The 22805-nt window shown below is 46.9% G+C and overlaps 2 protein-coding genes across 6 annotated transcripts in view; one reads left to right on the top strand and one right to left on the bottom strand.

Moving 5' to 3' along the window:
- Window positions 1–11791, top strand: part of CDKL5 (cyclin dependent kinase like 5) — a 202334-nt gene extending 190543 nt beyond the window's left edge. For all 5 annotated transcript variants that reach the window (XM_070258222.1, XM_070258224.1, XM_070258225.1 and 2 more), the window contains 2 exons: window positions 6888–6986; window positions 11596–11791. In XM_070258222.1, coding sequence (XP_070114323.1) covers window positions 6888–6986; window positions 11596–11615 — 119 coding nt within the window. In that variant the 3' untranslated portion in view covers window positions 11616–11791. The remainder of the gene's footprint in view (window positions 1–6887; window positions 6987–11595) is intronic.
- On the bottom strand, window positions 1521–22333 carry RS1 (retinoschisin 1). Its single transcript, XM_001491183.6, has 6 exons — window positions 22264–22333; window positions 14531–14556; window positions 13862–13967; window positions 6353–6494; window positions 3875–4070; window positions 1521–1772 (listed from the first exon to the last, which is right to left on the bottom strand). Exons 1-6 carry the CDS (start codon window positions 22313–22315, stop codon window positions 1620–1622), a joined length of 675 nt encoding a protein of 224 aa, XP_001491233.3. The 5' UTR covers window positions 22316–22333; the 3' UTR covers window positions 1521–1619.
- Between the last annotated feature and the right edge of the window lie 472 nt (window positions 22334–22805).

Below are 22805 nucleotides of genomic sequence, written 5' to 3' on the forward strand. Positions count from 1 at the left end.
TTTATATTTGAGAGAAGATTGAACAGGGAAAAAACATTTTTCCGGGTTCAGGTATACAGCATGGGGTTAGAAAGATGCTGGGTTAAATATGAACCTGTTCTGGGACCGTCCCAGCAGTGTAGTGGTTAAGTTTGCACAATCTGCTTTGGCAGCCTGGGGTTCACAGGTTCGGATCCCGGGCGCTGACCTACACACCACTCATCAAGCCATGCTGTGGCAGTGTCCCACATACAAAGTAGAGGAAGATTGGCACAGCTGTTAGCTTAGGGCAAATCTTCCTCGCCAAAAAAAAAAAAAAGTGTCTGTATATATATATGTATGTATGAAGTTGTTCTAAGCCCAAAAACACCAGGGAAGAGATTTTGGGCCTTTAGGCAGCTGCCCGCTCACAGAGAAGGCGAATGTGATGTTCAGGATCGTGTTAGTGTGAGTCCATTCACTGGGCTTGGCGTTTGAAAACAGAAAGGAACTCAGAGAAAGGAGCTGCTGGCGAAGGCTGCACCGCGTCGGAGCCAGGACGGTCTTGGATTCCCCAGTCTCGTTGGAGGACCCACATCCTCTGATTCCACCCCCTCTCAACTCCTACTTTCAAATCCTCTCCTGCCCATCCCCCATGTCATCAGCCTGTCCCAGGGAAGGGTCTTTTCAGGGGCTATAAATGACAGAGGAGACTTACACTGTTCCCCCAGCTCCCTGCTTAAGGAGCTCCTCCAGGAGGGGAGGCCCAGGCCCGTTCCAGGCTCGTTCCTTCCCAGGGAGGTTTAAGCATCAGGAGCAGGTGTGTTTGTGTGTTGCAAGGCCAGGGGGCAGAGGTTGGACGGTTGGGCTCTGCAGGGATGTAGCCACATTGCCCTTCTTAGGGTGTAGGTCCTGACCACTTCCTGCAAAGCATGTAGTCAGTTAATGGGCCTCCTCCCAGCGGCCAGTGATAGCTCCTGGGCCAACTGTTTTCAAAGTGTTAGGCTTGTTGAAGAATGGTAGCCATAGCGAAAGGGAAATTCCAGTGTGTTCTGGTCGTTTGGGGTTCCTAAATAGAGGGAAACTTTGCTACTGACACCTGCAGCCTGCCCCGTGTATTCACCTAAATAGTGACCACAGAAGGACAGTTGGCCTGAAATGGGCTGCAGCATGGGCCCATGCACAATCTCTGTGTGCAGGAGACGAGAGCCCGGGGCAGGGGAGGCCATCCTACGTGAGGCGTTTGGACGTGTATGGCTCTCAGGAGACCAGGACACAGGCTCCCATCCACCATACTCAACGCCGCCACCCAGTCAGCCCCAAAACTTTCACTCTGCCTACCCGGTGCTCTAAAGTCCTAAGAGGCCCTGATTTAACGAAAACCTAGCTAGGAGAAACTGCAAGCTTGCTCCCCCTTTGCATTCAAAGTGAGGGTTTATGAAACTCTCTGTTCCTGTTTTGAACGTGGTAAAGCACAAGAATTCTCGAATGATCAGGGCTGCTTCGTGTTCCCCTGGGACTGCACCTTTCACAGCATCATGGAGACAAAAAAAACCCGAGAGCAGCTTGTAAAATACGGCCTTGTTTGTCACAGTGCGGCATCAGGGTCCCCCAGGCCCTCTGCGCCCTCCCCCCGAGGGCCGAGGCTGAGGCAGGAGGCGTCAGGGACACTTGCTGACACACTCCAGCAGCTCCATCCGGATGGCGATGCGGACGTGCCAGCCCAGTGGGATCAGCCGGATGAAGCGGGAAATAATTGGGGGCCGCAGCAGGTTCTGGACTGTGGAGGTTCGGTCTGAGTTTCCATAGAAGACCTAAAGAGAGGGAGAAAATCCTGTCACTGTCACATCAGGAGAGAGAAAAGGAAGAATGATTCCTGTCTGGAGATGGCTTCAACTTCTGCCTGGAAAACCTCAGAAAGTGATTTAAGTGCAGAGAATTTGTGGATCCCTCCCACCCTAAAACCTGACCTTGAGTGATGGTTAGCTCAAGTGAGTGACCTACAGGCTCAGGGCATCTCCAAGTCACTATATGGGGACATCTAGAACAGTGCCATCCAGTATGGTAGCCACTAGCCATGTGTGACTATTTAAATTTAAATGAAGTAAAATTAGGTAACAATTCCGTTCCTCAGTCACACTAGCCAAGCTCAACAGCTTCATGTGATCAGTGGCTGCCATATTGGACAGTGCAGATATTAACATTTCCGTCATTGCAGAAAGCTCTATTGGACGGCGCTGATAAAAAAAAAAAAAAAAGTGCCTCTTATCACCAATGTTGTGTTTTAATCCTTTGCATTTTGACAAATTTTGAAAAGGACGACCTCACACAAAGAGGAATGTTCCCGTGTTCCAAAGGTATCCAAAGTGAGATTCAAGTAAAAATTCATGAGTTGGCCCTGAAGTGGTGAGCCGAAACTTAAGTGTGTCTCTCTACGTTGATACAAATGGCAAGTACGTTTTAGACTTGGAAAAATATTTTAGAAAAAGAAAAAAACATAAAAACTAGCAGGGAGATTCTGGATGGGGGTGGGCGGTGCCCAGAATAGAGAGAAAAAGGGTTTGCTTCGCGTTTTTCAGGATGTAACAAAAAGGTACAGTGGATTTTTGGCTATATTTCCAAAGAAAGCATTCTTTGCCCCCGTTCCAGAGTCATAGTGCTCTGCCTGATGACATTGGAACATTTCATTTCCTTCTGGGATAATCTGAAAAAATCTGGGTGTCACATTGGCTTTAACCATTGACAAAACAAGAAGGACCTCGGCTGCCATGATCTTGCCTTTCTTCCCGGTAGCAACTGCCCGCACTCCCTTCTCTAAACTGTTTGCCCTTGAATTTAGTCAAGGCAGGAACCAGGTGACGAGGGTGGATGGAACAAGCTTCTCCAGGCTCCTCCGAGCAGAGTGCCTCTTTGCAAAGAACAGTCAAGGCCTTCAGAAACACAGGGCTTGAAAAAGAATTCTCACATCTTTTTGAAAAGTCAACTAATAAGAACAAAAATGAAATAAAATGTCCAAGTATCAAGACAGTTTTTCCTATTGTGTTCAAACTCCTTGAAATCTCAACCCGTGAATGTCTTGCTGTACAAATTGTCATCAGAGAGTACAAAGCCTTCTGATTTTCAGCCCCACATGTCTACCTCACCTGATTAAATGTCCCAATTGGCCAGGGAAGTCCTCACTCTCAGGTAAAAGGACAGTTAACATTTCCAAACAGCTAGTGAGTTTTTAATTCATTGCAAATATACATTATATAGATAATATTGATTAGATCTATTTATATATATATATATGTATGTATAAGAGCCTACTGTGTTCAGTCTATGATGAACGAGACTTGGGGCTCGGCCCTCAGAAATGAGTAAGATATAAAATTGCTCCAAGGGGTAAGTGCCTCCGTGTCTGCACTGCTGGAGTTGTGTTAACCACTTACATGGTGTCGTGGCTGACTTGCGGGGTCATCCAAAGCTTGCCAGCAGTCGGTCTCCATCAATAGGAGGAGCGGCCAGAGCTACATAAATGGATGAGAACCTGCCCGCTAATGGATCAAAGCAGACCCAGGCAGCAAAGTGTTCAGCCATCCAGTGAGTTTGGAATAGTCCCCATAACCAGTTTTGATCATTCAAGCAACTATATGCTGATAGGAGAATTCAAAGATTTCTTTCGCAACAAGAGTGGCGAAACATGAGCAAAACTCTTTGGCAAACCAACCATGCTAGGCACCAGGGATACAACAAGAAAAGACACATGCGTTGTTGTTAGAGGGCAGCGGGTGTTGTGAGAAAGAAGGACAGATGGCTCACCGTGCCTTGGGGTCAGTGCTCTGACAGAGGGCGGCGACAGGAGCACAGGGACAGGGCCCTCAGGGGGGTCCCAGAGAGTGTGAGCTGATAGTGGTTTGAGGGAAGCCCAACTTACCCGGTTATTTCCGGTCTGGTCCTTATAGTAAATCCAGTTCAGGCTCTCATCAGTCCTGTACTGCACGCTGTACTTGGTCATCCACTCGTCGATGTCACAGCGCCCCTGGGTGAGGATCCCTGAAATCACCTTGACCTCCTTCAGGTCTATCTGTAACCACTGGCTGCTGTCCTGGAATTTGGAGAGCCAGGCGCACCTGCGGGGGATGCAGCGACTCACTGGGAGCCTTTCCCCGTGAGCATCTCCGAAAAGCCAGGGGGCACTGTCTCTTGAGGGGACACCAGTGCCCAAAGAGCCGCCGCAAAGCTCGGGCAGGCTGAGCTGCAATCCCCTAAGCACCCAGAGGCTTGTCTCCGAGAAGTGACCAGCCTCTGTGACACTTAGATCATTCTCTCTCTCTCCCTGCATCTCCCCCACCCAAGGAAAAATTGCCAGATTCAACTAATTTGTCAAAGAAATGCCTTTGAGTGTAGCTGAAATCACCTTTCGGGTGTGGTTGAGCATGTCTTCCTTTAAAACACGAGAATGCATGATTACTGTACCCGCCAGCCCCCTTCCCTTTTCTTGGGCTCCCCTGATGTTTCTTTCTCCATGTCTTTTTTTTCGCTTTAATTTACTCTCTTCATACCTATCTGCGTCTCCCTCAGGTGCTGTCATCCGTGGCTTTCAGGGAGTGTCTACCATGTGCAGAACACTGAAGCGAGTGGCTGGAAGGGCTCTTGACAATTGTAACGCAAACCAACCATTGAAGGAACTGATTTGTTTTTTAGCTATATCCCTCAAAAATGGTAGAAACCTATACTTTCCCCTTTGTTGTTTTTTTTAAATTTTATTTTATTGTGTATTTATTAGCTTCTTGGGACTCAGTCCTTGGCTGCCTTCTCTTCTAATTCTGGACTTGCTCCTTGGGTGGCCCCTGACTTCTTACTTCCATCCCAGACGTTTCCTAAAGTCCGAATCCCGTGAACCCATTGCTGGCTAGACAACTTCTCCTGGATGCCTTACAGATCTCAAATGAAACTTCTCCAAAAGTGACCCTGATTTATCCCACTCCAACCCCTCCTTCCAGTATTCATCTCTCTGGATGACACCCCCATCTTCCCAGGGGTTCATGCCAGCGACCTGAGAGCCATCCTTGGCCCATTCCTCTCTGTCACCTCAAATATCCGATCCATCTATTGGCTCCATCTCCAAATGTTTCTCAAAGTCATTTGCTTCTCTCCATTTCACTGCCACCACTCTGGCCCACGTCACCCTTAATTCTCGCCTAGACAGCTGTGTAGCTTACTTAACTGGTCTCCCTGGATTATTCTTGCTCCCCCCAACAGCTCTCCCCACGGGAGCCAGAAGATTTTTCTTAAAACACCAATCTGATTGTGATAGTCCCCAACTTCAACTCTTTCTCTGGTAGAGTCTGCTAATTGTCTCCCAATATGTTCTTCCCGTCTTTCTTTAGTAATAGAGCCCCTGAGTTTCCTCTGGGCAAATGGCCATCCAGCTAAGATCACATTTCCCAGTCTCCCTTGCAGCTAGGTGGGGCCATTGGACCAAGTTCTGATCAATGGGTTGTGGGCCGAAGTGGCCAATAGGATTATGTTTGTATCCTTAAAGGAAAGTGGGTGTACTCTGGTCTTCTCTTCTCCCTACTGACTAGCATCTAGGTGTATAGTGGAAGCTAGAGCAGGCAATCTTGGGCCCGGAGATGGAAGCTTCATGTTACAGATGACAGAACAAAGTCTGGGCCCCTGATACCATCCAGCTCCATTACCGCCATTAGCACCCCCCAGATTCCCTAATGAAACTTGTAAATGAGCAAGAACTATAGCCCGCCATTGTTTAGGTCTCTGTACTGTGGGGCTCTTTGTTAGTTACAGCAGCACCAACATGTGTTCTAATTAAGGCACATTCAGGGTCCTCCCATTATCCCTAAAATAAGGACCACAATCCTTACCATGACATATAAGGGCCTGCACAATCTGACTTCTGCCTACCCCTCCAGCCTTGTGTCACCTGTACTCTAACCTTGCTGGCCTTCTTTATGGCCCCCATCCATGCCTTGGAGGGATCTTCCCAACTCAGGACCTTTGCACCTGCTGTACCTTGTGCCTCTCCTCCCCTCACCTGGCCAAGGGCAGGTCGCAGGTTAAGTATCTTTTCCTTAGAAAGCCTTCCCTGATGCTCCACAGGGCCGGGTCTTCTCCCTTCTTTGTCTCCTCCAGAGCACTCGTCACACTTACCCAATGATCAGTTGTGTGATTGTGTGCTCAGAGTCCATCTCCCCCGCGAAACTGGGTGCTTTTCGAAGGCCGAGCCCTCAATCCACTCTGTTCACTGCTCTAGCCACAGTCCTCGGCACGTGGGAGGCACTCAATATTTGTTGAATAAATAAATGCATTCTTTGTCATTCACTTACTATGGAGACCTACTTTTTCAAGTCACATGGAACAAAATCCCATGTGAGCCCCCTTCCCTGCTTACCCAAAGCCTTGACTGTTGAGCCGGGCCTTGTTGGCGGTCCACGAGGAGTACCAGCCCACGTACTGCTCCGGGTTGGAGCAGGTGATCTGCTCTGGGGTCACCTCTCCTGACTCGAAACCCAGGGGCTTATGGTATGGGCATTCTGGGGAAGGAAAACCAGTGCGCTTTAGAACCCTCGTATGGCGTGGCAGTGCTCCACAAACACGGCCTGGCTGAAATGACCACTCAAACCACCTCATTTGCGCTTCGGAAGGTGGAAAACTTTTTACTTGTCAGCGTGGTTCACAACGGGCTGGGCTGGGGTTTCCACCCAGTCATTGCTCTTGCCAGAAGAGAGTGAGGATGGAGTGAAGGGATTGTCATAGAGACAGGACATTCGTAAAAGCAGAGCCAAGTGGTTCTATGGCAACCTCGTGGCGGGGCGGGGGGGAGAATACTTCGCCTCCTCCACCAACTTAGAGACCTGAAAATGAAGAGGTTCGTAGTGAAATATCATACTTAAATGCCATACTCTTTATTTGCCTCGTTAACACAGGTTTAGCCGTCCCGCATGATGACATCAGGGTCCCTAATTTTCCTCAGGCAGCACGTGATGCCAATTATAGGAGCAAAAGAAGGGTGAGCTGCAAGAAAGGTAATTATATATTAAGACTGAATTCCCACTTGAAAATTGCAGTTTTCTCACTAGTCTAATGAAAAAAAAAAAAGGTGAACTGTGCCTGAATGTCTGTTGAATGAGGAACGGTTGAAAGGAAGTGCTTTTTCCAAATAAGAATAGCCAAGTTAGTTCTTCTGTGCTAATTGTCTGCTGCTTCCTATGTATTTCTTCTCATATTTAGCATTGGGTTACCTGGCCAGAGACTGCCAATTGCTCACCCAGTATCCATTGTCCCCTTCTTTTTGACTAAAGAACCTGAATTTTGTTGGGGGCAACAATGTGGCCAGCTGAAAAAATAATCTTTCCCAGCCTCCCTTGCAGTTAGAAGTGACCACAGGACACAATTTCTGACCAGTAGATATAACAGGATGTCTGCTGGGGATTTCTGATCAGGTTTTGCTTGCTTATTGTTTTTTCCTGTTGCCTAGAACAAAGACCTGATGGCTGCTGCAACAGTAGCCATCTTGTGCTGTAGGGGTAAGGCCAAGAGAACTGCAGAAACCTCAGCCCTGATATGCTTAAGCAACTCCCTACCCCTAGTCTTTGTACCATGTGAGTCAAAACAAAACTCCTAATTCAATAAACCACTATTCAGGAGTTCTCTTGTTTATAACCAACCTAGTTTCTAGCTGAAGTTCTATAGAAAACAAATGATAAACTTCTGCAAATATTCTCCTAGTTTTCTGGTTGTGAGTTATAAACTTCAAGTAAGGTAAATCAGATTACTTTTTCCCATGTGTAAATTTGAGTTCAGATTGAAGAGCTGAACATATTTGCTGGAGCCTCATCACCTTCAACAGTAAAACGCGTGCTGAGGGCTTTCGGGAGGATAATTTTTGAAAGTCAGTAAAGCTGGATGAAGCATGCAAAAGCTTGAATGCCATTTTGAGGCTCCAGAATGCCTGTAGGGACAGTCATGCCCTGTCCCCAGAGGCTAAAGACAGAAGGACAGCTTCAGGCCTCTGGCCAGGGCGCTTAACTGCCTTTCTGCCCAATGCACCAAAGCAGTAGGTCCAACTCCCACCAGGCGCTGCGGTTCAGCGGGACTGGGGGCAAGGGGACAGCATTTGCAGCTTATCGAGTCCCTGAGGCTTTGGGGGCCTGTTCAAATCCTGTGGGTTCCTGAGAGAGAGAACAGGAGCATTTATGGGCCGCTCCATCACAGCTTGTGCGGCCGAATCTTCAGGGAGGCTTGTAGAGAATGCAGTATCCAGGACTCCCCCCAGAGCGGCTGCATTTTTAACAGGCACTCTTTCAAAGCGCATTTTGGAAACCTTGCCCTGCCAGGGAAGGCATCTGTTGGCTGGCGGATTCAGGGGGCCTGGTGCCCATGGCCTTGGGGGCTCCTCCACCTTGTCAACTCTCCTCCGACCTGGAAGACAAGCCCGTGCTCCTGGAAGGAGGGACGAGGCCCCAGAGGCAGAAAGCTGGGTTTCAGTTAGGCCCTTGGTTGTCACTTAAATTCTAACTGCAGGTGTCTCTAAGGCCCTCCATCCTGAAATTCCCTTTTCTTGCTCCAGGGCCACCAGCTCTGAGGGAGGGGACAGAGGAAAGGGAAAAGCTGTCATCCCCTCTCTGATCGCTTTATTCTTGGCATTTCGCCCTTTCTCTGATTTCCCTTCACGTCTCCTTTGCCATTTCTTCCCAAGTAGTCCATCTAATAGTTAACAGTGGGCCGTAGGCTGCAGGGACCTGGCCACTGGCAATGGCCTTGGGGGCCTGTGAGGGCTTGTTCAGACATGGATCCTACCCACACTCTCCAGGGGAGGCGATGACCTCACCGTCCCCATGGCTTCAGCCGGTGTCTGGGAGCCAATGCATGACTCCCAGGCTCCAAGCTTCATCTCGCTGCTCCCTGAATATTTTCCAGGTGAACATTTCCATCTGGGTGACCCAAAGAGGCTTCATGCCCCATATGTCCACAACTGAGCCCTTCAGCGGCCAAGCCCAAGCCCGTCGCTGACCAGCGCTCCCGTGTCAGGCATTGGTGCCTCCAGCTACCCAGCTACTAACCCAGAAACCTGGTGGTTTGGCCCAGGGCACAAAGCAGGGACTCCGAGCCTGGGCTGCCCCCTGGAATCATCCGGGGGAACTACAGAAGTGCTCATGTTCGGGCCACACCCCCAGAGATTCTGATGGCACTGGTCTGGGGTAGGGCCTGGGCATGGGGTAAAGCTGCAGGTGATTGTAATGGGCAGCCAGGGTTATGAACGCCTGCTTAGAGCTAATGCGACCTGGGATCAGATCCCACTTTCCTTCTGCATGAACTTAGGCAAGTTGCTAACCTCTGTGGGTCTCAAGTTTCCTCATCTCTGAAACGGGCACGACAGTAGTACTGCCCTCCATAAGGTTGCCATGGGATTACACAAAATAGTATTTGTAGAGTGTACAATTTGTAGCACCTGGCCAAAAACCAGCAGCTAATGTTGGTGTCATTGGGTGAATTTGTGAGAATGTATTGATGACTTCCTGAGTTTTGTGTGTGTGTTTTTCTGGTGAAGACCACCAGGGAAGGAATGTAACACCCGGCTACGCCCCTGTGACCCGTCCCTTTATTCCCCTTACAGCTCCCTGGGAAGGAGGCCAGCTTCGTGTTTCCATAGGTTTGGGCTCTCCTTGCCCCAAGAAGGAATATGCCGTGTGTGTGTGTGTGTGTGTGTGTGTGTGTGTATCCGCATGGGCGTGATATTTGAGAAAGGAGAAGCCTATTGACTGCCTCTCTCAGGCTTATGGATTTGGAAGATCTAGGCCTCAACAGGAATTAGCTGCTTATCCCAGAGGAGGAGGTAGCTGGAGACCCTGGGCTTTGACCATTGTGTGTGGGGGGAACTTGTGGTAGGGGCCTGAGCTCCGAGGGGACATAGTTCCTCTGAGGGGGCTGGACCACAGAAGGGGCCTGGGAGACCTGAGCTCTGGGCACCCTCAGGAAACTTGGGAAGGTGCCCAAGTTGAGCTGGGTTCAGAGGGAGAAGAGCCGCCAGCAAGGCGTCCACCTTCGAGTGGGGCAGTGGGTCGGGCAGCGAGCCTGCTGCCCAGCCTGAGCCCGGCCCTGACCCTAGGAGGCCGTCGCAAGCCTGGGGCCAGGGGCAGGGGGGAGGTGGGCATGTAGTCCAAAGGAGAACGGAAAACCTTCAACAATCCTGTCTTCAGACTCCTCACAGGCCATGACAAAGGGGGACTACAACTGGAGTTATTTGAACTTGGAACAATTAGAAAACATGACATTTCTCGTGCTGTGTGTGCTGTGGAGTAAACTGACCTCCGGTTATGTTACTATTATTTTTCCTGACTCCTTTCCCTCTCTCCTCCTCCTTCCATGATCCTCGCTGAGCTCCCTTCAGGTCTTCTAGCAGGCCTGGAGGCCCTCCCTTGAGGCCGTTCCCTCTGCCTGTGACACCCCTGTCCCCCCTCCTCCCCCTTCACCTGGCCAGCTCTGCTCGTGCTGCAGATCTCTGCCTGCTTCCGCTGCCCAGCCCGAGCGGGGTAAGGGCCCTATCCCTGCCCCTCATCCCTCCTCCTCGTGAGTATTTCACTGTCGGCTCCCGAGCTCTGCCTCGCTCACCATTCTATCCTCTGAGGCGAGCGTGCCCGCACGTGCTGGGCACTCAGCAGTTACTGACGGGATGGCAGGATAAACCAACATTGTCAGCCCATCTTGGATGGTCGCTGGGGATAAGCAGAGAAAATGGCAGAAACACGAAGCGGAGGGCTCAGGGAGGAAGCAGACGTTGGCCAGGCCAGAGAATTCCCACTGGCCTAATCAAAAATAGACTGACAACTGAGCATCAGCTAGTATTATGCAACGCGAATAATGTTGCTGAAGGAACTAAGGGACCCCACTAGACATGCACAGAATATGCCCTTCCCGGGGTTTCGGCCCCATGGAAGTTTGTTACTGTAGCTATTAAGTAACATTTTAAATGGAGGAAGAATGTTTCTACATTCATTTTAAGGAAAAACTTGCATCTTCTGTGGCACAAGTGGCTCTTCTGATTGGATGAGTAGATGCATAAAGGCATATGCCCAACGTGCTGGTGGTCCAGGCTGCGTATCCTCAACACGTCAGCCTTTCTGATTCAGTAGATGATTTCTCGATTTGTAGGCATGAGGGCCAGACATGCTTATAAAGAATGTCAGCCTCAAGGAGCACAAGGAGAGGTCAGCGACATTCTTGACAAGAGATACATGAATACTACTATGCACTTGTATTAGACTTGATTATATATGACAACGTATAGAATACAGAACAATATTTATCGAAGGAGTATAAACTTGAATATAATACTGAGATATGAAATCTAGAATAATATAGTAAAGCATCGAGTCGTTGGATTTCTTATACTTTGATGCCTTCCCTCCCCTAGGTCCCCCCTCAGAGAGCTGAGACAGTCAGGGCTCAACCGCAGAAAAGACAGACCTTTTAGTATTTTTAATAGCGTTAAGCTGAAGATTAGGAGGCCGTAATGTACCTAGCCGGTCACCTTCTGCTCTGTGGGTGGGGCCTCCGGGCAGTACCCGCCAGTGTGCACCTGGGAGCGCCTCCTGGCACCTCTGAATGACCCTCCTTTCCTTCTGTGCTTTCTAGGCTCTTCTTCCCTAAACTGAACTCTGCTGGAAGAAATGAATCTTAGGTTCCAGGGAGACCAAGACTTGTTCTTGACATTCCGATGAGGATCTGAGGCACTGATGAGCAAGTGACTTCTGAAAGATTGTGGTTGGTCCTGCCCTGAATCATTTCTTTTATGAAAAAACCAATTAACACCAATGAATCAACCATCTAACTCCAAGGTGGTATTTTTTTCCTTCCTGGAAATACCTGTGTTGTTTAAAAACACAAACAAAAAAAACCAGTGAGGAGAGGAGAACACTTATGCTAAAAGAATTTCTGATTTCAGAAAGTCAAGTTCACGGCAACTGCATAGAGGAGAAAGCTTGGGGGACCAGGGTCACCCTCACATTTCTCAAACAGACGGCCCTCCTCAGCGTCACAGTTGATTGGGCCAATGAAGCCACATAAATAATCTCTTTTCAATTTCTTCTTAGAAAGCACTTCCTTGGAATAGAATTCCAGTAGGTCTCATGCCTCTAGCGAAGAGAACATTTGTTTCCACTAAATGGTCAACTCCTCCAGGGGGGAGGTAATGCCTTCATTTTTGTCTCCCCATCAGTGCCTGGCACATAACAGGCACATGATGAAAGAGGGTGGAATTGAATTCTAAATGGATTATTAAGGAGGGTGCTTCACTGTTGACTGGGCAGATCACACCAACATATAATGGCTGCGGGAGCTCCTGCCATGGAGCACAGTGGGACATCCCATAGGAGAAGCCCACCGAACTAAACAGCCCTGACTGTTTTCCTTACTCCTGGGATCCCACTGTTCCCTTCCAGAAGACTGAGTTCAGAAACAACTTCTTACCCTTTTAGTAACTGGGAAAACGAAGGCAGCAAAAGCCTTTCCAGACCCCCCTCCCCTCCCCACAATTCGCTATTTTAATGCAAATTTAATGAAATATGCAGAGAGGCTCACACACATACACACAAACCTGTCTCTCATGGAGCTATTAGAGCGATTATGGAAAGTGAGTCACGTTGTCTGGTGGCACCATCATAAGCCTAGAGATGGGTGGCAGGGACACTTTCATGCAAAAGAGGCTCAGAGCTGTGGAAAGGACTGAGCGTTGCAAATACTTGCAGGGCCGCCCCAAGCCTCTGGAAGTCAGAGTGTGAGTTCTCAGGAGGCAGGAGGAAAAGAAGCTGACCTTGAGTAAATGCTCCAGTTTGCCAGGTACAACACAAGGTACTTTAATGCCTCATCAGATTCATTCCTCATACCAGCTCCCCAGAGCAGGGGCCGGCAAACTGTGGCCCTTGGGCTAAATGTGGCTCACCGCCTGGTTTTGTAAACAAAGTTTTATTGGAACACAGCCATACTCATGCATTTACACATTGTCTGTGGCTGCTTTCCCACTACAATGGCAGAACTGAGGAGTTGAGACCATATGGCTCACAGAGCCACAAATATTTACTTACGGTCTGGTCCTCTACAGACAAAGTTGCAGGCCCCACCTTAGAGGAAGACATTCATATTAGTCAGGAAAGGCTGTTATGCTGCGGAACAAATTGTCCCGGAAATTTCAGAAGCTTAACACAACAAAGGTTTATTTTTCACTCAGGTCACTTGTCCATGATGGGTCTGCAGGGAGTTCTGCTCCACTTACCCTCCCAGGCACCCAGGCTGAAGGACAAGCCACTCTCTCAAGCAGGGAAAGGGTGAGCCATAGAGTTGAGTACCAGTCCTAAGTGCCTCATTTCAGAAGCGACAGGCTCGCTTTGGCTGGAACTGCTCATGTGGCACCAGCTAATGGCAAGGAGGCTGGAATGTGGGGAAATGCTTGGTTGTCTGGTGAGCAATAAATACCCAGGCCCAGTACTCTTACCTCCATTTGACAGAAAAAGACCGAAGTGGGAGTCCTAGATAAGAGATGAGGTAGCCAGCATTCCAACTCTGGTCTTTCTGGCTCGAAGGCCTATGCTCTTCTCAAAACTCCCTGCCACCGACCATTAATTTATTTTCACTAAATTCTATTAATCTCTTTTATTGAAAATTATGTCCCATCTTATCATCTCACCAAGGCCAAGTAGAGATCCAGGAAGCTGTTCTGAGCAATGACATCAGTGGAGTTGGTTGGAGCAGTGGCCATTGTGAGATTTGAAGCTGAAAGGCCAACTGGAGAAAACCCAGAGCATGGTATTCGGGGGTTTAATTCAGCTTGGTTGAAAGGAGGAGAAACAGGGTGTTCCCAAGGATACCCCAAGGATCTGGTGTCCCAAGGAGAGGGGACACTCACCCGGTATGCAGTCTAAGGAGGTGGCACCCACAGACCACAGGGTGTTGGTGCCTCCTTGGCAATCGCACTTGCACGCTTTGTGGTACCAGGGGTCCTCGCCCTCATCCTGTGAGAAGCCAGAGGGGCAGGAGCATCAGAAAAGTCATGGTCAAAGGCACCTGCGGTCCGCACCTCAGGAAAAGCCTTGCTCATTCATTGCCTACTGTCTATGGCTGCTTTCACACTACTATAGCACAATCGAATTATTCATCCAGCCTTAACACGCACAGTTGCCACTCAGCTTTGAGTGTGCCACTGTGAGTAACCAGCTAGTAATCTCACAGACACACCGTGTAGAGGGCAATGTTCACCCCATTATAGTTATCTTCGGGGGCTTGGGGAGGCCAAATCCAAGGTCAGGCTCCTCACATCCCCTGGAAGTCCCTTCTGGGGATCCAATTTTATAAGGTACTGGATTCGAGATTACGCCATCTGATTTAAGACCTGGTTTACTTGTATTCTCTCATTGAAACACCAATCTTGGAGCTTGCCCAGATAAAACATACTATTGCCACCACCAGAAAAAAAATACATTTTTTTAAAAAGTGATAATCCTATACATCATTTTTGGTTAGGAAAATCTTCAAAAACGGGATCCACATAAATTCCAGCCTTCCTACTGTAACGTACCTCAGTAGACGATAATCCCAGTGTGGCTGAGCAGAAGGACAAGAGAGGAAAAATCAAGTTAAAAAAAGAAAGAGAAATTCAACAAAATGATACATTACATGGAAAAGCAAAATGAAAATAGTCACATATAAGTTAACAGAGCCCCTTCTGGAAGAAGTCAAACTGGTAAATATCTGCCAGGAAAAACATCCACAGATGTCGAGAAACTAGGGACAGTGAAATTAAACAGAAAGACAAGGATAATTATTATTATTGTTCATTATAGAATTTTGGAAAATATATTAATGCAGCAAAGAGAAAAAAAAACCTGTTTTTTTTTTACCACCAAAGGCAACGCTGTTAACATCTTAGTGTAAATCTTTCCTGTCTTTTTTCTATGTGTATTTTTTAAAACATATATGAGAACCAACTATCTAAACAATGTTTACGTTTCTTTTCCACTTGACATTAACATTGCGAGTTTTTCCCTTTACTTGTTAACTATCATCATTCCTAGTGTCTCCCCCACTGTGACGTATATACGTTACTTAGGATTAGGACTTTGTTTAGAAAATCTTTTTTAGGTTTGCCTAGAATGTACAGAAAATATCAAACTACAATGAAAGCATCAATATCGTATAAATGATGTAGGAAAATTGAAAAGTGTGCAAAATTTAACATAAAGCTATCTTTATAGAAATATGAATAATAAATTATGAAATTATGAATAAATTATGCCTACTTTAATAGGAAAAGAATTTGTATATATTAACAAAAACTGATGGTTTAAAGCTGCACTGCCTAATGTGACAGCCACTAGTCCTGTGTGGCTGTTTGAATTTAAACTAATTAAAATTCTTAAAATTAAAAATTAAAAATTGAAATTAATAAAATTAAAAATTCAGTTCCTCAGTCACACCAGCCACATTTCAAGCACTTACTGGTCACATGTGGCTAGCGGCTACTGTACTGGATGGTGCAGATACAGGACATTGCCACTCTCGCAGAAGGTTCCGTTAGACATGGCACCAAAGCTCCATTTCCCATTTTCAACAAAACAAATACTTTCATTTCTTTTCTGATTATAAAAGCAACACACAACTATTATAAAGATCTCAAACAAAACCTGAGTGTCGACAGTAAGAAATGAAAGTCCTTCCTTAACCACTTTCCTATCTAAAAATTGAATCTGCTGCCCACAAAAACTTTCAGATTTGTTTTAGAAAGTAAAGGAATGGTCTCACCTTTTTCATCACAATTATAAAGCTATCTTTTAAAAATTGTGCCTTCGTTTAAATAATACATATTTACCCATTCCACAAACCACTTTTGCACGTCCACTGTGAGTGTGGCACTGCACTAGGGCCTGGGCCTTCTGAAATGGAAGCCTCGATCTTTGCCCACCAGGGGCTTGAGGATCCAAGAGAAGATGGACCCCTGGACAATGCACGTGGTGAGTACTCTGTCGGGTCATGCATAACTTGCAGTGGGAGTCCCGGGGGCATTATCTTTTAGCCTGCGCAGATTCAGGGTCATCCCTCACCCATGGTCACCAAACTCCTCTCTCTCCTGGGCCCCTGTCCACTGGCTGTTCATTCCTAGAGACTCCTTGGTCCACATGCTATGGGCAGAATTGACCCCCTCAGGTAGCGGTGAAGGTTAGGGAGCGAGCGCCATCTTGATAGGAGGCCAAGCCCTGTTCTGGCAAAGGAAGTTACCAATGACTTCTTAATTTCACATCCAACGGGCTCTTCCCAACCCTGCCCTTACGTCTTCACTCGGCAACATTGGGTGGTGTCAGTCCCTCTCATCTTCCCCATCACACTGCTCACTTGTTTCTTCTCCCACCACTCTGAATAATCCTCAATTTCTCTTGAGAGCTCTGCTTCCTCTCCCTCCCACCCCCATAAATGTTGCTAAATCCAAGATTCCGACACCTGCATTGAATGGCTTCCTGGATATCTCCCCGTAAGTGTCTCTTACTATCTGAAACTGTACCCAACCAAGTGTTGGCAAGGTCATGAGCAACCTGAACTCTCATATGTTGAAGGTAGGGGTATAGGTTGGTCTAACCTCTTTGAAAAACTGTTTGGACATTTATGTTAAGGCTGGACATATACGTTTCCTATGACCCAGCAATTCCACTCCTAAGAATTTACCCACCAGAAGTGCATACATATGTTCTCTGACAAACAAAAACACGTACTAGATTATTCACAGCAGCAGTGTTTGTAACAACCCCAAACTGGAAACACTCATATGCTTATCAAGAGTAGAATAGTATGATATTGTGATTTATAAGAAATTTATAAGAAACATATATTTGGTCATTCAGATGACCAAAATATATTTCTCATATATATTTGGTCTTCATCCACAGTTCCTGGTTCACAGCTCCCAAAACCCTTGGAATTTCCTAAGCATGAGAGTCACAAACCGTATCTCTTGTTACGTTAATGAGGTGACTTTTGAAAAGCACCCAAGGGTGGGGGCTGGTTGCCAGTGGAGACAGCTGTGTGATCAGAGGATTGGAACTTTCAGTCCCACCCCCTGATTTCCAAGGGGGGTGGGGTGGGGCTGGAGGTTGAATCAATTGCCAATGACTTAGTCAGTCATGACTATGTAGCGAAGCCTCCATGAGAACCCGAATGACAGCTCATGGGCCTTTTTTGGAGAGCTTCCACGCTGGGGAACCAGAACGCTTCCACGTGCCACCGTGCTGGGCCCCAAGCTCCATGAGGACAGAAGCTCCTTTTTTCGAGACCGTGCCCTACGTATCTCTTCCTCTGGTTATTGATTCATATCCTTTAATGTCCTTTGTACTAAATCGGTAATCCAGTGAGTAAATGGGTTTTCTTCAGTTCTGTGAGCCATTCTAGCAAATTAATTGAATCCAAGGAGGGGGTCTTGGTAACCTCTGATCTATGGCCCATGGATCAGAAGCACAGGTAGGAAGCTGGGCTTGTGACTGGCATCTGACGTGCAGGGCGGTCTGGTGGGACTGAGCACTTTCCCTGTGGAATCTGATTCTATCTCCAGGTAGGTAGAGTCAGAATTGAGTTGAATTCTCAGACACTCTGCTGGCATGAGGGAACCGCTTGTTGGAGTGGGGAGCCTCCACGCATACACATCGGAATTGGGTCTGGGAATCCTTTGCAAACGGATCCACGTGGTAAGTTCACATGGTGGAACCCCATACTGCAATGAAAATGAAGGCTCTCCAGCTCCACGCCTCAACGTGGCTGCATCTCATGAACAAGGTTGAGTGAAAAGTCACATGCTAAAGTGGACACACCATATGAAGCCATTTAAAATGCACAAAACCGGGCAAAAGTTATCTATGCTATTAGATTTTAGGGTCTTGGTCGCACTAGGGACAGGGAGTGGTAGAGAGGAAGCCCAGAGAGGGTGTCTGGGGGCCTGGTAACGTTCTGTTATTTGGTCCAAGGGCTGGTTATGTGGGTGTGTTCAGAGTGAAAATTCATTGAGCTGTGCACCTACCTACCTCTACTTTTCTGTGTGTACATATACTTAAATAAATGTGTGTACGTTATTCTTCAATATAAACTTTTTTTAAAAAACAGAACCCATTACATCCTTCCTCAGGTGCTTCTCCTTTCTCTATTTCTCATCCTACTGAATGGCTCTGCCATTCATCTACCACCCCATCCAGAGACCGGGGACTCGTCTTAGTCACCTCTTTTTCCTAAACGCCCACATCCAGTGTCTACCAGGGGCCTTTTTCCCTCTGCACCCCCATTACCACTTCCTGTTTTAGGCCTTACCCTCTCTCCTGGTTACTCTCCCCGCTAAAGGGAGACCTCGCCTCATCCATCCCCTGTGCTGCCAATGGAACAGAATGCAAATCTGATTGTGTCACTTTCTTGCTCCAAACCTTTTGGTGGGTCCCCTTGCCACAGTCCAAGTTCCACCTGGCCTGCGTGTCCTAGGAAGAGCAAGGAGCCCTGGGGCTGGAGCCAGGGAATAAAGGAGAGTTTTAGGAGATGAAGGGGGGAGCATTAAGGGAGGCAGTCTGTGCAGGGCCTTGTGGGCACGCAAGGACTTTGGCATTTACCCTGAGTAAGACATTGAGGAGGGTCAAAGGGAGGAGAGACAAGACTGCCTGTGATTTACAAGGCTCCCTCTGGCTGCTGAGTGTAGACCAGACTGCCGGGGCAAAGCTGGAAGCAAGGAGCCTAGTCAGGCAAGTGCCATCATCCAGAGGAGAGATGACGGCAGCTTGGCCCAGCATGGTGGCAGTGGAGGTGATGAGAAGTGGCTGGATTCTGACTGTTTGGAAGGTGGTGCCAACAGGATTTGCTGACAGATGACATGGGTGTGAAAGAAAGAGAGGTTTGAGGCCCAAGTAACTGGGTGGAGAGAGCTACCATTTGCTGGGGGAGGAGAAGGTTCCAGGGGGAGCAGGGATTTGAGGGGAAGGGATTTAACTATTCTGTTTGAGAGGCCTTTGGGGACACCCAAGTGTTGACCTTGAGTGGGCAGCTGGCTGGAAGCTTCTGGAGCTCAAGGGAAATCTCAGATAGCCTGGGTGGTGCCCTGTGCTCCTTGCAGTTAATTCGTACATGAAACCAGAGCCTCAGTCCCGCAGCTGCTCCTCAAAAACTGCAAAGTAGATGAGCGGTTGGCATCTAGCTGATTTGGGGGTTGTTATTCTAGGAGGCACTCAGCTCCATCCCATCTCAAGAGAAGCTGGGGAGCGCTGACATGCAGAAAGGCTCTGCCAGTTGGGCAAACATCAATTGTGCCAAGACCCTCTTTTGCGGGGGACCAAGGGCGAGGCGTGTCGGTCACTGACAGCGTGGCCTTAATAACCAAATCAATTTGGCCCAGAGGCTGTGTCTGTCACTGAAGAGGGTCTATGCGGCTACAGCTGAGCAAACCCAGAGTTCAAATGGGGCCCCTTGAATTGCCCCGGACTTCAGGGCCTTTTTTGTTACCCGGTCTACGGGTGGGCCCTGGAGGGGCTCCATGTTCTGCAGAAGCAAAGCATCAGGCTAAAAGGACAGGGCGAGGAGGTTCGTCACTGTCTACCAGTGGAGAGGAAGAGACCTAAGAGGAAGGCCTGGTTTCAGAGCCACTGCCTGTGCTCAGTCAAATGGGCAGAATTCTGGCATTTTTTTCCCTCCCAGGCTCCCCTCCCCAGAAAGCCTTCGTCTGCAGACAGCCTGGCATTCTGAGACACCAGAACCTCATGCAAATAAGCGAAGAGGGAAGGAACAACAAGCATTTTACAGGAAAAGCTGTCACCAAGGGAGCAGCAACGTGGCTGCTGTAGCCCCCAAAATGAATCACCAAAAAGCTGGGGAATAAAAGCATGTTTGACAGCAACATAGTATAATACCAGGAAATAATGTAGTTGAAATGAGCAAAAGAAAACAGGTCAGCCTTTAAAGGAAAAAGAAAAAGATTTAGATGACGTGGTTGCCTATTTTTCTCGGATGGGTTTTCGCGATTCCTCCACGGTATGGGTTTCCGCTAGAGCATCTGGGAAGTCTGCCACTCACCAGTCTTAGATATATGCAATATGGGAGCATTCCGCCCTTTTGCTCAAAGGGCCATGCCATGGGGAAACCCTCATTACCACAGCAAGAAAATTCAAGGCATGCTGTTTCTCGAAATGTACCTTGCAAGCCCAAGAGGAAAGTGCCCATTAGACACACATAGGAAAGACTATTTTAGTCTTTTTGATTGGCTGTCACTAAATACAGAGCTTTCCTTCCCATGGAAACAGATAAAGCTGAGGAGAAAAGCATAAAATTATGAATGATAAAAACTGTAACCAGCTTCCAATCTACTTGAGAAACAAGAATAAGCCACAGGAGAAAAACGGCAGGCTGCAGTACCAACCCTCTCGAAGAAGAAAGAAGGAAATTGCTTCTGGTGTGAAAGTGTTACTATTTTAGGCGACGGGCATATTCATGGGTAAATCTGTCTTCCGGACATGCTTCAACCCAAATGAACCTCACAAACATATGCCTAGTGAAAGACAAAAGACCATAAGTTGTATGATTCCACTGAAATGAAATGTCCAGAACAGAAAATCTCTGGAGACAGAAAGTAGATCAGTGTTTGAGGGGAGGGGGAAATGGGGAGCGAGTGTGGAATGTGTGCAGGTTTCTTTTTGGGGTGATGAAAATGTTCTAAAATTAGATTGTGTGCTGCACAAATCTGCAAATATACTAAAAACCCTTGAATTGCACACTTTAAATGGGTGAATTTAAATGGTATGTAAATTACATCTCAATAAAGCTGCTTAAAAAAAAATCTGCTATCCCTGATGGTTGGCACACCTGCAGAGAGGACACCCTCACCTGTAAGATGAAGTTTGGCGATTCTTTGGTTTGTTTTTATATAATAACCATGACCAAGTAATGAACCAACATAATTTAATAAGATGGATGTTTTCAAAATCATCGTTGGCATTGAATCCAAAAGTACAACGTACGATAAACAGAAGCCTGCCTCAGTTATAAAACATAGGTAGTGTTTAATTATGATGATTTGTGCATTCCCAGATGAACCTTCACCCAACGTACAGGTGGAGTCAATCCAAAAGCATCTTAAAGTATTAAGAGTTTCTGGGATGAGTTGCTGACTCTTAATTGTAAAGGGGGAAAAAAAAGAGACAATTGGTCTAAATGACTCCCACTTAGAAACATATTTGGGTTTGCAAAATGACCTTGGGATTATATTTTTACAAGTCTTTCCAAATACTGGGAAATGTGACTAAATAACAAAAGTCATGAGACTGGGGAATCATGAAAGCGAGTACTCTACCAATAAAATATAAGGAGAGGGTAGAAAGGAGAGTGAAGTAAACCAGGGATTCTGATTCTATTTGTGTGGGTTTCGTCGTGTCTGTCTACCAGGTCATTTGCAGAGTGGCGAGGCCTCCTCTTCCTGCCCTCCTTATCTCCTGTCATGCACATAAAAACACAAGGCGCACAAAGAAGACATTCGACCAATTTCTAATGTCCAGAATGATCCTAAAAAGGAATTCTGAGCTGACGGGTCCTTGAGAGCTGAGAGAGGCATGAAAGTATTATTTCAAAGATTGAAAGAGAATTGGATAATGTTTTAGAGATTTGCGTTTAATTTCGCCTCACTCCTTTAAGCATATCACTCCTGCCAGGATATTCAGAAATTTAAAAATGATTGCGTATATTGAGTCTTTGGGAGTTCTTGACTCTCGGTTGGATTATGCTTTCTATTAAAGTCCAGTGGTACTTGGCCTGTTATGTTAATCCATATTTAAACTAGGGTGACCTCACGTCCCAATTTGCCTGGGACAGTCCTGGTTTACACCTGTTGTCCCAGCAGAATTATTAATAGCATCTTCTTCCACTCTCAATAGCATCCTGGTTTGGAAGATTAAATTCTACAATCACTCTAACCTTGACTTCTAAAAATATTCAAGAACATGCCACACTTTCTTATTAATTGTTGCAAATTATAGCTACACTTTCTGAGACCCTTCTTTCTGTCCTATTTTAAGCATCCTTTGAACTTTAGAAGTCTCCTCACAAAACGAGACAGCCAGCGGCGAGACAAAAAGGACCGCATCCATATCAAGACAACTGTTGTTCATTAACAATCCATATTACTTAATTAACATGCCTTGCTAATTAATAATATTTTAATTATTCAGGTTGTATTTCTCTTAATCAGCTATATTATTAATTCAAGTGTATTATTAAGTATTTAATGAGTGCTAATGGTTGGATAGCACATACCTTCATAGCCAAAGAGAAGTAAAAACAAGAAGCCTTCTATTTTGTGTGGCATTCTCCCCTTGTCCTTGGCAGCAGCTCTACCTTCTCGAAGTGGAGAGCTTCTCCAGGAGCAGGAGCTTAACTTGAGCACTGGCCTCATTAAGCATCTTATTCCATTTAGTTCTTAGGGCTTTCGCTGAGCCCCACCAAGTTAACCCACATAGTTACTTACCCCAACAAGGAAGTCTCAGAGAAAAATCTAATGTCAACTCAGATCCATTTAGCAAAGGAAGATATTGGTTTTACTCTGTCTTTAAGTGGAAGGGGAACAGTGGAAGGAAATAGAAACTAGAATCAGAAGACCCAGGTCTTAATCCTTTCACCGCCATCATCTTCTAGGGCGTGACCTTGAGCAATTTCCTGCCAAACAAGCACTAACATTCTTGAATTGTATGAAAATGACATGGATTCCCCTCTCAGAAAGCACCTTGGCATCATTTTCATACTGTTCACTCAGGAAAATACTGAATTTGGGAGAGGGGGACAGTTACACACAAAGATGT

Source organism: Equus caballus, chromosome X, assembly GCF_041296265.1.
Source record: "Equus caballus isolate H_3958 breed thoroughbred chromosome X, TB-T2T, whole genome shotgun sequence".
NCBI lineage: Eukaryota > Metazoa > Chordata > Mammalia > Perissodactyla > Equidae > Equus > Equus caballus.